The sequence below is a fragment of the Macaca nemestrina genome, chromosome 8 (genome assembly GCF_043159975.1).
Source record: "Macaca nemestrina isolate mMacNem1 chromosome 8, mMacNem.hap1, whole genome shotgun sequence".
Taxonomy (NCBI): domain Eukaryota; kingdom Metazoa; phylum Chordata; class Mammalia; order Primates; family Cercopithecidae; genus Macaca; species Macaca nemestrina.
Genome location: NC_092132.1, coordinates 25,568,580 through 25,583,329, shown reverse-complemented (window position 1 = coordinate 25,583,329; position 14,750 = coordinate 25,568,580). Strand labels below are relative to the sequence as shown.

At 38.0% G+C, this 14,750-nt stretch overlaps 1 protein-coding gene across 4 annotated transcripts in view; it reads right to left on the bottom strand.

Moving 5' to 3' along the window:
* The window catches only part of LOC105468525 (TATA-box binding protein associated factor 2), a 119,710-nt gene that overhangs the window by 85,227 nt on the left and 19,733 nt on the right, over positions 1-14,750 (bottom strand). For all 4 annotated transcript variants that reach the window (XM_071067881.1, XM_071067882.1, XM_071067883.1 and 1 more), the window contains 3 exons: positions 8,678-8,796; positions 6,275-6,416; positions 4,222-4,453 (listed from right to left, as the gene is read on the bottom strand). In XM_071067881.1, the coding sequence (XP_070923982.1) occupies positions 4,222-4,453; positions 6,275-6,416; positions 8,678-8,796 (493 nt within the window). The remainder of the gene's footprint in view (positions 1-4,221; positions 4,454-6,274; positions 6,417-8,677; positions 8,797-14,750) is intronic.

The following is a 14,750-nucleotide window of genomic DNA, read 5'->3' as shown; positions in this document are numbered from 1 at the left end:
ATGTTGGTGGGATTGTAAACTAGTTCAACCATTATGGAAAACAGTATGGCGATTCCTCAAGGATCTAGAACTAGATGTACCATATGACCCAGCCATCCCATTACTGGGTATATACCCAAAGGATTATAAATTATGCTGCTATAAAGACACATGCACACGTATGTTTATTGCAGCACTATTCACAATAGCAAAGACTTGGAATCAACCCAAATGTCCATCAGTGACAGATTGGATTAAGAAAATGTGGCACATATACACCATGGAATACTATGCAGCCAGCAAAAAGGATGAGTTTGTGTCCTTTGTAGGGACATGATGCAGCTGGAAACCATCTTTCTTAGCAAACTATCACAAGAACAGAAAACCAAACACTGCATGTTCTCACTCATAGGTGGGAACTGAACAATAAGATCACTTGGACTCAGGAAGGGGAACATCACACACAGGGGCCTATCATGGGGAGGGGGGAGGGGGGAGGGATTGCATTGGGAGTTATACCTGATGTAAATGATGAGTTGATGGGTGCAGCACAGCAACATGGCACAAGTATACATATGTAACAAACCTGCACGTTATGCACATGTACCCTACAACTTAAAGTATAATAATAATAAATAAATTAAAAAAAAAAAAAGAAAATGTGAAAATAGTGATTACTTTTACTGATCACATTTATAAAATATTAATTGTACTTAAAAATTAAATTCATGGTGTATTATAAGTCTGTGGAATGCTTAGACCAACTAAAATATAACTCTGGTTCCAAATTCAATTAAAATTTTTTCTCATATGTACACATAATAAGAAAGATTTAAATTTCAAAGGCTTATTATAAACATACTTCTTATTCATAAATATCTAATCTAGTGAATAATGCATGTTATAATAATGCATCTTATCAACTGTTAATGTTAATCATATTATCTGCATATAAAAAATAATTACTGTAGTCCCCCTCTAATATTTCAATTACATACCAAAAACTGCAGAAAAACTTAATGGCAGTTAGGAGATTAAAAAATGCCTGCAACAGAAATAGTAACTCTGGTTTTTTTCATTAGGTTACATCTCACTTTGGTCACACAATTATTGTATGCTATCTCTTACTGTGATCTGTGCTGTTGCAGGAAGTCAGGGACCCTGAACGGACAGACTGGCTGAAGCCATGGCAGAAGAACATAAATTGTGAAGATTTCATGGACATTTATTAGTTCCCCAAATTAATACTTTTATAATTTCTTACGCCTGTCTTTACTGCAATCTCTGAACATAAACTGTGAAGATTTCGTGGACATTTATCACTTCCTCAATCAATACTCTTAAATTTCCTATGCCTGTCTTTAATCTCTTAATCCCGTCATCTTCGTAAGCTGAGGATGTATGTCGCCTCAGGACCCTGTGATGATTGCATTATCTGCACAGATTGTTTGTAAAACATGTGTGTTTGAACAATATGAAATCTTGGTATCCTAAAAAGGAACAGGGTAACAGCAATTTCCAGGGAACAAGGGAGATAACCATAAAGTCTGACTGCCTGTGGGGCCGGGCAGAACAAAGTCATATTTCTCTTCTTGCAGAAAGCAAATAAGAGAAATATCGCGGAATTCTTTCCCCAGTAAGGAATAACCCTGGGAAAGGAATGCATTCCCAGGGGGAGGCCTCTAAATGGCCACTCTAGGAGTGTCTGTCTTATGCGGTTGATGATAAGGGATGAAATACGCCCTAGTCTCCTGCAGTACCCTCAGGCTTGCTAGGATTAGGAAATTCCAGCCTGGCAAATTCTAGTCAGACCAGTTGTCTGCTCTCGAACCCTGTTTCCTGTTAAGATGTTTATCAGTGCCAATGCGTGCCCAACAGGACATGGAACCTCATCAGTAATTCTAATTTCACCCTGGCCTTGTGATCTTGCTCTGTCCTTCTACCCTTGTGATCTTTTATTGCCCTTTGAAGCATGTCATCTTTGTGACTTACTCCCTGTTTGTACCCCCTTCCCCTTTTGAAATCCCTAATAAAAACTTCCTGGTTTTGCAGCTCAAGGGGCATCATGGAACCTACCAATAGGTGATGTCATCCCCAGAGGCCCAGTTGTAAAATTTGTCTCTTTTGTACGCTTTCTCTTTATTTCTCAGACCAGCTGACACTTAGGGAAAATAGAAAAGAACCTACACTGAAATACTGGGGGCTGGTTCCCCCGATACTGTGCCACATGAGTGCCATCAACAATGACACAGATCACTGACTAGAACAACCATGTAAGGTTTCACGCAGGAGTGTGAAGCCGTTGTAATCTTTTTGAGTTCAACAGAAGTTTGATAGGGAATTTTTGGTATAGGAAAAGGGAACATCCCAGAGTCAAAGATGGGAAGAAAAAAGGTACGATCAGAGAAGTCTAAGTAAACTATTTTGACTATAACATCTATTAGAGTCAAATTACAGAAGATCTTGAAAGCCATGCTAAAGAGTTCTAATTACTGCAGAATTATAAAGGCAAGGGAAGTTTTTAATTTATCATAACAATTATTCTTCTAATAACATTTAAAAGAACAGATTAGAGGCTACCATAAGAGTGGAGAAAAGTATCTATGTATTATTAATGATCAGGGCCCCAAACAGTATCATGATTAACATTCCCTTTGTATTAATCATGATATTTAATCATAATTTTATTTGTGTATGCAAATAAAAAATACTATTCATCAGAAAAAGGACTCATTTTTAGACAAACCTACAAGACAGCAAATTTACTGATAATGCAGGTAACAACTCATGTATTTGACACAGAGAAAGACTAAGTCAGGAAAAACAATTCTTGACTATCATTTGCCTTGTTCCTATTCAATAACTCAGAGTAGGAAAAAATTCTTCTGAAATACAAAATAGGTACTAATCAAACATTGATTTTAAAGTTACCAAAGACAATAAAGTTCACTGCCAATCTTATCAGTGGATAAACCTTTCAAAAGAGTCATTGTTTTTTTTTTTTTTTTAAATTTATTTATTATTATTATACTTTAAGTTGTAGGGTACATGTGCATAACGTGCAGGTTTGTTACATATGTATACTTGTGCCATGTTGCTGTGCTGCACCCATCAACTCGTCATTTACATCAGGTATAACTCCCAATGCAATCCCTCCCCCCTCCCCAAAAGAGTCATTGTTAAGACAACATAAGCAAAACCAACACAAAATATCCTGAATCTTTTCCATGAGTGATTTTACAAATCCTGTGAATTTCGGCAAAGAAAATATAAAAGGCAAACTGAGGAGCTCATTGAAAGCCTGCTGCCCTCAATTTTTATTCACATGACTAAAAGAAATGCTGTTGAGATATACATGGTCAAATTACATGTTTATATATTTCTTTAAAAAAAAAAAAAAAAACCTAAGTTGAGACTAAAGAAGAGAGGTAACAACTAATAAATCATTTTCTAATCAGCAGAAGTCTCATGCTTGGGGAGGCCTAAAACTGCTATTTGGCCTGTCAATTGATAAATGAATTATGATAAGATATGTGCTGGGAAGAAACTAGAAGTCTTCCTGAGTATGCTAACTGGGTTTCTAACTGTCTATTTTCCTCTGTATAGGTTGAAGAGAGAATAAATCTTCCTCTTTAATTTTGAATTTACAATATTTTACATACCAGAGATGGGACCACAACATGCAAAAACATGATAAACAAAAAGATGACATTAGTAATGAACAGAATTAGTTATAGAAATCAACCTATACTCTAAATAACTGAAGCTCTTTTGAAATGCTAAGACTCTGTTGGAAAATAATCTGAAATTTAAATACAACATTTTAAAAGAAATTCATTCAAGAATTCACATCATTATATATATCAGATAAGGAAACTTATTTATTTATTTATTTTTTGAGACAGAGTCTCAGGCTGTTGCCCAGGCTGGAGTGCAGTGGCGCAATCTTAGCTCAATGCAAGCTCCGCCTCCCGGGTTCAAGCCATTCTCCTGCCTCAGCCTCCCAAGTAGTTAGGACTAGAGGTGCCCACCACCATGCCTGGCTAAGTTTTTGTATTTTTAGTAATGATCGGGTTTTGCTGTGTTGGCCAGGATCGATCTCCCGACCTCGTGATCCACATGCCTTGGCCTCCCAAAGTGCTGGGATTACAGGCGTGAGCCACTGCACCCAGTCAATATCCATCTTTTTAAAAGCAGTAAAAGGCCAGGAGAAGAGTAAGAGGGGAGAGCTCTCTGACTTACCTCATGCATGTATGGATCTACAAGTATTTCAAATGGTCCAATGGCCAAGGAGATATTTGACGCTGCTGTAGGAATGGTAAGCATATAATGGAAAGTTTTCTTCCTCATATCATGGGTATACACTGTCTCCACCAAATCGCCATTAGAAACAGCAACCATTGCAGCATCTACTGTAAATTCTAATTTCCATGTACACAATTCAGAGTATGAATCAACACAAGGGAACCAAAATCTAGAAAAAAGATTGACAGTATAGAAAATGTATTCAAAGTGTCCCCTACATTGCTTTCCCAACATGCAAGTTATTTTAGCATTTCTAGAAAATGAACAAACAAAACCTTTAGCTATTTGGCTACTGAAGCTTTTTACTGTACAACCTAAAAAAAATCTGATAAAATAAAATCTGTTTCCAAATACTATTTGGCAACATTAAAAAAAAAATTATGTGTTACCATCAGTTCAAACCCTAAAAAGAGTTAAGCAATTCTTAGTTTCCAATGTTTTAAAAAATAATTTTAACTTGTATATGCACATTAGTCAGTTTTTATGCAGCATTCATTTCTAGAAACTAAAAAAGGCTTACAGTAAAAAGTTTTATAAAGCATAACGAATATTCAGAATTTGATTAAATTATAAAACTGCTTTTTTGAAGTATGTAACGCATTGTATAAATTCAAACTGAGTGCTGGTAAAGCCAGATATAAAATTTATAGTCAGCTTTCATCAATTCGGGTAAGGTGTTATGTGACAGGGTAGGTACTTAGTATTGAGGCATAAAAGTGTGTAAGACATTATACCTGGTTTAGAGGAGTTATAATAATCTGAGGAGAGGCTGGGCGCAGTGGCTGACGCCTGTAATCCCAGCACTATGGGAGGCTGAGGCCGGTGGATTACCTGAGGTCAGGAGTTTGAAACCAGCCTGGCCAACATGGTGAAACCTGTCTCTACTAAAAATGCAAAAATCAGCCAGGAATGATGCATCTGCTTGTAATCCCAGCTACTCCAGAGGCTGAGGCAGGAGGATCACTTGAACCTGGAAGGTGGAGGCTGTATGAACCGAGATTGCGCCACTGCACTCCAGCCTGTGCGACAGGCTGTCTCTACTAAAGACATGAGGAAACCCCGTCTCTACTAAAAATACAATAATTAGCCAGGTGTGGTGGCACATGCCTGTAGTCCCAGCTACTTGGGAGGCTAGGCAGGAGAATCACTGCAGTCCAGGAGGTGGGGGTTGCAGTGAGCCAAGATTATGCCACTGTACTCCAGCCTGGCCAACAGAATGAGACTCTGTTTCAAAAAATAAATAAATAAATAAATATATAAGCAGAGTTGAGAAGTAGAATGTGAAGTGGGGAAGTAGAGAATGAAAGCAGGTGAGAGGAGGTCTCTGTAATGCTTGTAATATTGTGTCTAAGTGTAAATTATGTGGGCTTGTTCACTTGTGAAAATTCATCGAAGTTTACATTCTGTGCAATTTTCTATATGTATGTTTTACTTCAATATAAAGTTTTTAAAAAAGAAGGAATCAAGTGAGATGATTATTTTAGAACGGTAAACATGAAAATGAGAGAGAATAAGGGAGATGTAACATTAAGGAGGGCTGGGTGCCGTGGCTCATGCCTGTAATCCCAGCACTTTGGGAGGCCAAGGTGGGCGGATCACTTGAGGTCAGGAGTTAAAGGCCAGCCTAGCCAACATGGTGAAATCCCATCTCTACTAAAAATATAAAAAATTAGGCAGGTGTAGTGGTGAATACCTGTAATACCAGCTACTTGAGAGGCTGAGGCATGAGAATCACTTGAACCTAGGAGGTAGAGGTTGCAGTGAGCAGAGATAGCACCCCAGCGCACCCCAACAAGGGTGACAGAGCAAGACTGTCTCAAAAAAAAAAATTTTTTTTAGGAGGAATGACTAACAAAGTAATTTGAAAGAACTCTGAATTTGGGAGGGAATAAAACTAGTATTTCTTGTTTTACACCAAATGTATGCCTTGCTTATACATAAAAAATGCAATTTAAAAATTAACTGAAATATTTAAGAATCTATAATCTACCTTGTAGAATTTTGATACCCACAAGAGAAAACATGAGCACCTCTCTCTGCCATACTTCCCTCTACACTGGGTACCACAAAATGAAGACCTCCTTTGGGCTGATCCAGAGAAAAATTGATGTGTATCTTCAGGACCTTTAACTCTGCAACAAATAAACATACACACACATTGATACATAAATAAGTACAGTGGTCTATATAATAAAGACAAAGATTTAATGCTGAACATGAAATGGAATTGAGGACTGAGATTTATATGAAAAACCACACTACTTACCCTAGTTTAGACTTTTACCATATGTCTGCCTATATTAACTCAACAGGCTGCTACTATTGGTATTTCTACCTCCAATCAATTATAACTATTGCTTGTATTATTTTCCCAAAATACACCTTTGGTTACGCCATATCCTCCTCTCAACATTTCTGACAACGTACAATGCCTAAAAAGTCCAAAACTCCCACACTGCACACTTACACCTTCCAAATCCAATCCCAAACTTACTGATACAGTTTGGCTCTGTGTTCCCACCCAAATCTTGTAGCTCCCATAACTCCCACATGGTATGGGAGGGACCCGGTAGGAGGTAATTGAATCACGGGGGCAAGTCTTTCCCGTGCTATTCTCACGATAGTGAATAAGTGTCACAAGATCTGATGGTTTTCAAAATGGGAGTTTCCCTGCACAAGCTCTCTCTCTCTTTTTGCTGGCCACCATCTGCAGAAGACATGACTTGCTCCTACTTGCCTTCTGCCAAGATTGTGAGGTCTCCCCAGCCATGCGGAACTGTAAGTTCATTAAACCTCTTTTTCTTCCTAGTCTGAGGTATGTCTTTTATCAGCAGCATGAAAACAGACTAACACACTTACTTTTCAAGTTCTTTCTCCTATTACATTCTCCTGCAAAATTAACCCTAGGTGACTTTGGGGAGTACAAGGATGAGAGGTAGAGTAGGGAACACTACTCGAGAATTTGCATTATTATCATGTATTTTGTTACGCTTGATTTCTTCACTGTAAACTGCATTGCTTTTGTAAGATTCTAATTTCCCTCCAAGCATTACAATCATATGCACTATCTCCAAACACTAAAAAGGCAATGACGACTTCCACGTCTGTCCCCTAAATTAGGGTAAGTTCCTCCACAAACCCTATCCCACCCCCAGCACCCACAACATAAAGCAATAAACAAAACAAGAAGTCTTTTACTTCCTTATCTTGATTTTTATAAGGCTAAATAAGCAAGGCAGAAGCTAATGTACAATATTACAGTGGCTAAAACTTTATACAAGACACAAAGAAGGTTTAAAAAGTCTGCAGACTGAGTATCAGGAACCCTGTGTTTTAGCTTTAACTCCACCAATAATTTGCTAAGTGAAGTTCAGCAGGTTACTCACTCTCATTAGACTTCAGATTACTCTTCTGTAAAAAGAAGGAATTGAACCAGATTTTTCAGGATCTTTCCTGCTACAAAATGCTATAATTCTAAACTAATTTGATATTGTCCGGGTTCTCAAATCTTGACAAATGGTTCTATCTACATGATTTTTTAAAAATATTTTTCACCGCCAGGTGCAGTGGCTCACCCCTGTAATCCCAGCACTTTGGGAGGCCAAAGTGGGCGGATCACCTGAGGTGAGGAGTTCGAGACTAGTCTGGCCAACATGGTAAAACCCCGTCTCCTCTAAAATTACAAAAATTAGCCAGGCGTGGTGGCAGGAGCCTGTAATCCCAGTTACTCAGTGGCTGCGGCAGGAGAATCGCTTGAACTTGGGAGGCGGAGGTTGCAGTGAGCCAAGATTGCACCATTACACTCCACCCTGGGTGAGGAGAGCAAAACTCCATCTCAAAAAAAAAAAAAAAATATTTTTTTGCTTTAAAAAACGGTGAAATAAATTGCTTTTTTCACAGCTCTGAACTGATATTATCCTGTTAGCCAGTGATCCTTAAAAAGAAAAAGGGCTTCCAACCCATTCTGTATATTTCAACTGGTTAATTTACAATTTTGACATCATTGGTGTTTGTTTTTTTTTTATTAGACGGAGTCTCACTCTGTTGCACAGGCTTGAGTGCAGGGGTGTGATCTCAGCTTACTGCAATCTCCACCTCCTGGGTTCAAGCAATTCTCCTGCCTCAGCCTCCTGAGTAGCTGGGATTACAGGCGCCCACCACCATGCCTGGCTAATTTTTGTATTTTTAGTAGAGACGGGGTTTTGCCACGTTGGCCAGGCTGGTCTTGAACTCCTAATCTTAGGTGATCTGCCCACCTTGGCCTCCCAAAGTGCTGGGATTATGGGTATGAGGCACCGTGCCTGGCCAGCATCATTAGTCTTCATGTAAAATTCTCTAGTCTCTGAATCTAACATGATTTTAGTATATAGTCAATATATTCTTGGTGCTTTACCATCAACGTGTTTCCACAGCTCTGATGGAACCTTAATGCAAAGTTCTCCATTTCCTGCATCAGGGTCCACCGCACTAACTGCAGCTGCATAAGCATTAGAAAAATAATTGAGGTTTCTCCTGGGGAAAAAAAAAGAGCCAACTTTTAATAATAAGATAATAAGACATATATCTTACCAAGCATTTTCTTTTTCCTTTTTTTTTTTTTGAGATGAAGTCTCACTCTGTTACCCAGGCCAGAGTTCAGTGGCACTATCTCAACTCACTGCAACCTCCACCTCCCAGGTTCAAGCATTCTCGTCCCTCAGCCTCCCGAGTAGCTGGGATTACAGGCACCCACCACCACAACCGGCTAATTTTTGTATTTTTAGTAGAGATGGTGTTTCACCATGTTGGTCAGGCTGGTCTCGAACTCTTAACCTCTAGTGACCCATTCTCCTTGGCCTCCCAAAGTGCCTCTGATTACAGGCATGAGCCACCACACCCAGCCTCTGAGCATTTTCTTAAATATCAGTTGATACCAATTGTTTGTAAGCATTTTATCTTCTTATATAATTCCTAAAAACACTCTTTAGCCAAGTAATGGTTTGTTCTACTCACCATGTCAAAAACTATTAAACTATGAATACAACAGAATATATGTTCTACTCACCAAGTTACATGACTATTACTATGACTATCACATTCTTTGTTAATTTTGGAATGCCAAAGCCACTATACTATTTTGATATAAATGTAAAGAATACGTGAAGAATTGAATAAATAATTATTCCCTATCAATCTGGCAAAAAAATTGAATGGATTCAACAAGCTTTATAATTTGACAAAAATTAAGACGTCGAAAACAAATCAGGATGGGACTCAATTCCTCACAATGTAATAGCACCTACCTCCACCCATTAGTGCATCACAATGTAAGCTTAATGAAGCAGAGAATTTTCAGCAGACTCACTGTTATATTCACTATGTCAGGAGAGACTACTACATAAATATTTGTTCCACAGTTATCTGACCTTATTTCCCATTTGATGAAAACAATACGATGAAGTCTTACGGAAATGTGAAAATGTTGTTCTCAACTGGTTTTTAAACTGTACCCCATAAAAGCAACTTATATGTGTATATATACACATATTACATTTCCTCGCTGAAATTAGTTAAAAAAAATACAAAAGAAATGAAAGACAGAAAAAAGATATGGAATGGGAAGGGCAAGAATACAAGATGAAATACACAAACACCATGAGCCACATCCTTATTGTACACCTTTGTGTCTGCCATCCTGTCATTAGGTGTAGCCACAAGGTGAAATTAGTGACATTCCCATAGCTTAATAATTTTTTCATCTAGTTAAAAGACAAGTTTGAGCTGGGCACGGTGGCTCACGCCTATAATCCCAGCACTTTGGGAGGCAGAGGTGGTGAGTCACCTGAGGCCAGGAGTTCGAGTCCAGCCCAGCCAATATGACAAAACCCTGTCTCTACTAAAAATACAAAAATTAGCCAGGCATGGTGGTGCATGCCTGTAATCCCAGTTACTCAGGAGGCTGAGGCACGAGACTCGCTGGAGCCCAGGAGGCAGAAGTTGCAGTGAGCTGAGACTGCACCACTCCACTCCAACCTGGGCAACAGAGTGAGACTCTGTCTCAAAAAAATTAAAAAATAAAAATAAAAAGACAAGTTCCAAATACTCTACGGAATAATCAAAGGAAAAATAAAATGGGAAAAGCCATTAAAGAAACATTAAGGCTATAGACTCTTAACAGAGGTCATTCCTTCTCCATCTTCATCCATCTCTCTACCAATTAGAAAGGATATAACATAACTATGGCTTTAACAACTATTCAAGGTAACAACTACAAAGCATAGAGTTCTGAAAGTGAAAAGACTTCTCAATATATTTTAATAATTTATTTCTGTTAAGCAAATATTGTTGACAATGAACACTGACATTCCAAAAATGTTCAGAGCATCTTCACCAGTAGATCCCATCTCAAGAAACTAGTTTCTTTGCTCATCCATAAGCAGCAACCCCTCCATCCATTAAAGTTGTATCATAAGACTGCAGCAGGCCGGGCGCGGTGGCTCAAGCCTGTAATCCCAGCACTTTGGGAGGCCGAGACGGGCGGATCATGAGGTCAGGAGATCGAGACCATCCTGGCTGACACGGTGAAACCCCGTCTCTACTAAAAAATACAAAAAACTAGCTGGGCGAGGTGGCGGGCGCCTGTAGTCCCAGCTACTCGGGAGGCTGAGGCAGGAGAATGGCGTGAACCCGAGATGTGGAGCTTGCAGTGAGCCGAGATCTGGCCACTGCACTCCAGCCTGGGTGGCAGAGCGAGACTCCGTCTCAAAAAAAAAAAAAAAAAAAAAAAGATTGCAGCAATTCAGTCTTCCCTTCAGGCTCCACTTCTAATTCTAGTTTCATTGCTATTTCTACCACAACTGCAGTTACTTCCTTCTCTAAATCCCTCAAAGTCATCCATGAGGTTTGGAAGCTACTTCTTCCAAACATGTTGATGTTTTGATCTCCTCCCTAAATCATCAATGTCCTTAATGGCATCTAGAATGGTGAATCCTTTTCAGAGTTTCAACTGACTTTGTCCAGATGCCTCAGAGGAATCACTACCTATGGCAGCTATAGCCTTATGAAATGCATTTCTTAAATAATAAGACTTGAAAGTAGAAATTACTCCTTAATCTACAGGCTGCAGAATAGATGTTACGTTAGCACACATAAAAACAGTATTAATCTCCTAGTACATCTCCATCAGAGCTCTTGGGTAACCAGGTGTCTTGTCAATAAGCAGTACCATATTAAAAGGACTCTTGTTCTGACCAGAAATCTCAACAGTGGGCTTAAAATATTCAATTCAGTAAGCCATACTGTGAACACCTGTTGTCATCCAGGCTTTGTTGCTTCATTTACAGAGAACAGGCAGAATAGATTTAGCATAATTGTTAAGGGCTGCAGGATTTTTTGGAATGGTAAATGAGCATTGGCTTTAACTTAAAAGTCCCCAGCTGCATTAGCCCCTAATAAAAGAGTCAGCCTGTCCTTTGAAGCCAGGCACTGACTTCTTTTTAGCTGGGAAAGTTCTAGATAGCATCTTCTTCTAGTAGAAGGTTGTTTCATCTACATTGAAAATCTGTTGCTTAGTGTAGCAACCTTCATCAAAAACCTTAGCTAAATCTTCTAGATAACTTGCTGTAGCTTCTATATCAGCACTTGTTGCTTCACCTTGCACTTTCATGTTATGGACAAAGTTTCTTTTCTTAAACCTCATGAACCAGCCTCTCCTAGCTTCAAAATGTTCTTCTGCAGCTTCCTCACCTCTCAGCATTCACAGAACTGAAGAGAGTTAGGGTCTTGCTCTGGATTAGGCTTGGCCTTAAGGGATGGTGTGGCTGTTTGATCTTCTATCCAGATCTTTAAAACCTTCTCCACATCAGCAATAAGGCTGTTCCATTTTTTTATCATTTGTGTATTCATTGGAGCAGTACTTTTAATTTCCTTTAAGAACTTTTCCTTTGCAGTCACAACTTAGCTAACTGGCGCCAAGAGGCCCAGCTTTTGGCCTTCCTCCCTAAGCTTCACCATTTCTATAGCTTTTGGTTCAAGGTGAGAGATATGAGGCTCTTCCTTTCACTTGCATGTTCAGAGGCTATTGTAGGGTTATTAATTGACCTAATTTCAATATTGTGTGTCTCAGCAAATAGGGAGGCCCGAGGAGGGGGACAGAGACAGGGAACAGCTGGTCCACAGAGTAGTCAGAACACACACAATGTTTATCATTTAAGTTTGCCATCTGATACGGATGCCATGTGTGGCATCCCCAAAACAATTACAATTGTAATATCAAAGATCTCTGATCACAGATTACCTTAACAGATATAATAATGAAAAAGTTTGAAATATTGCAAGAATTACAAAAATGTGACATGGAGACATGAAATGAGCATGTGTTGTTGGAAAAACGGCACTGATAAACTTTCTTGATGCAAGGTTATCACAAACCTTCAATTTGTGAAAAAACGGTATCTGCGAGGCACAATAGAGCAAAGCACAATAAAAGGAGGTACACCTGTGGGTTTTTTTAAAATTATCATACAAAAAAAAAACAAACCTTTTCTGGGGGTCTACAGTTGTATAAAATTCAACATATGTACAGATTCAGTTAACCACCAAAATCAGGATATAGAACAGTTCTGTCATCCCCAAAAAGTCCCTTATGCTATCCTTTTGTCAGATAAATGGAATCACATAGAATGCTACCTTTTGAGACTGGCTTGTGTCACTAGGTTTTTGAAATTCATTCAAGTTGTTACATATATTAATAATTTGATCCTTTTGCCATTGAGTGGTATTATATTGTAGAGACTGTAGCAGTTTGTTGATCCATTGACCAGCTGAAGGGCATTTAGGTTATTTTCCGCTTTGGAAGTATGAAATAAAACTGTTATGAACACTTGTGTACAGGTTTTTGTGTGAATATAAGCTTCATCTCTGTAGTACAAATACCTAACAGTGGGACTACTGAGTCATATGGTAAACACATTTAACTTTCTAAAAATCTACAAAACTCTCAGAAGAGTAGTACCATTCTGCATTGCTAGCAGCAAGATCTGAACGTGCCAGTTGCTCCAAATCCTTGTCAGCACTTAACGCACGCACCATCTAATTTAACGACTGTTTTATCTACAGAGTATAATTTATTTTCAATAAAATTTCAAAAACATAAAATTTGATGATTGTAAAACCTGTATTCCCCCCCAAGTTATCAGGGAAATGCAAAAATAAAATAACTATTATATAAAAAGAAAGCCAGATTTAAACATTACATATTAGAGTTATTAGTTTTTTTATGGGAAATTATTTTCATTTAATCTCCTCATTTCCTGAGAAAAGGTGAAGTGGTCCAAATAAAATGAGTTATTATAAATGGAATCAACTGGGAAGTCAGTCTCAAATAATCTGATGGTTTACATTTCAATATACAAATCAAATGTTTTCTTTCATAACTTCACAGAAGTCAAAAATTACAGTATAAAATTATAATGTGTTTTCAATCTTCAGAATAATAATGACTACAAAGTATTTAATATGTCCTTGCCCTATAACCCCTACCATCCCCATCTCTCAATCCTCCTTACAGGAATGCAACTTAAAGAGAAGAAACGCTATAGATATTGAAAAATTAGTAAATTAAGGGAACAGATATAATTTTCTCTAAGAATTTTAAATATCCATATTAAATTAATATAATCTGATAATCCTTTATCAAATAAAGAACATTTGCCTCTTAAAACTATAGGTGCAGATTTTATAAAACTTCAGTTTCAATTATTTGTAAACTTTCCCTCTATTTAAAAATTTTTTTATAGAAGTAAACTTTTATGGAAGTAAATCAGAAAGCTACATATACCCTAGCAAACAGCTCGATACATTTTCACAAACTGAAAAATGCAAGTAATAAGCCAAAACCACAATGAATAAGGATGACTCTAAAAATAAGCAAGACAAAATTTAACCTGGAACCGTGACATAAGGCTGCTGAGTGAAAAATCTACCTTACCAGGTTTTCCTATGAAAAAACCTAAGGGTTTCACTGCTTACAAGTTCAAATTTGATCCAACTACTAATGCAACTTTTTTTTTTTTTTTTAATTTAGAGAGTTTATGTGAGCCAAAGTGACAACAGCTGCTCAGAAGACTTACCCAAGTAACCTTGGATATGACCTCCATTTAAATTCTGTTGCATCCAAGTTTTTAAAGACAAAAAAGAGGGACAGGAAGTGGGTTGACACAAAACAGTCTGTCAGGGATTCTCACGGGTTTAAAGAAATAACATTGATTAGTGATTGGTTACACATTTTTAAGCTATAGGGTCTGGGTTATAGTATCCTATGTGACACTGTTAGGTTAACTAACTACCTGGGCCATAACAAGAAGTTTCAAGGCATGAATAGATAGCTCAAGGCAGGAAGCAGAATGTGATTGCTGCCTCATTTTTTTTTTTTTTTTAATTTCAATAGCTTTTTGTGTACAAGTGGTTTTTGGTTACATAGATGAATT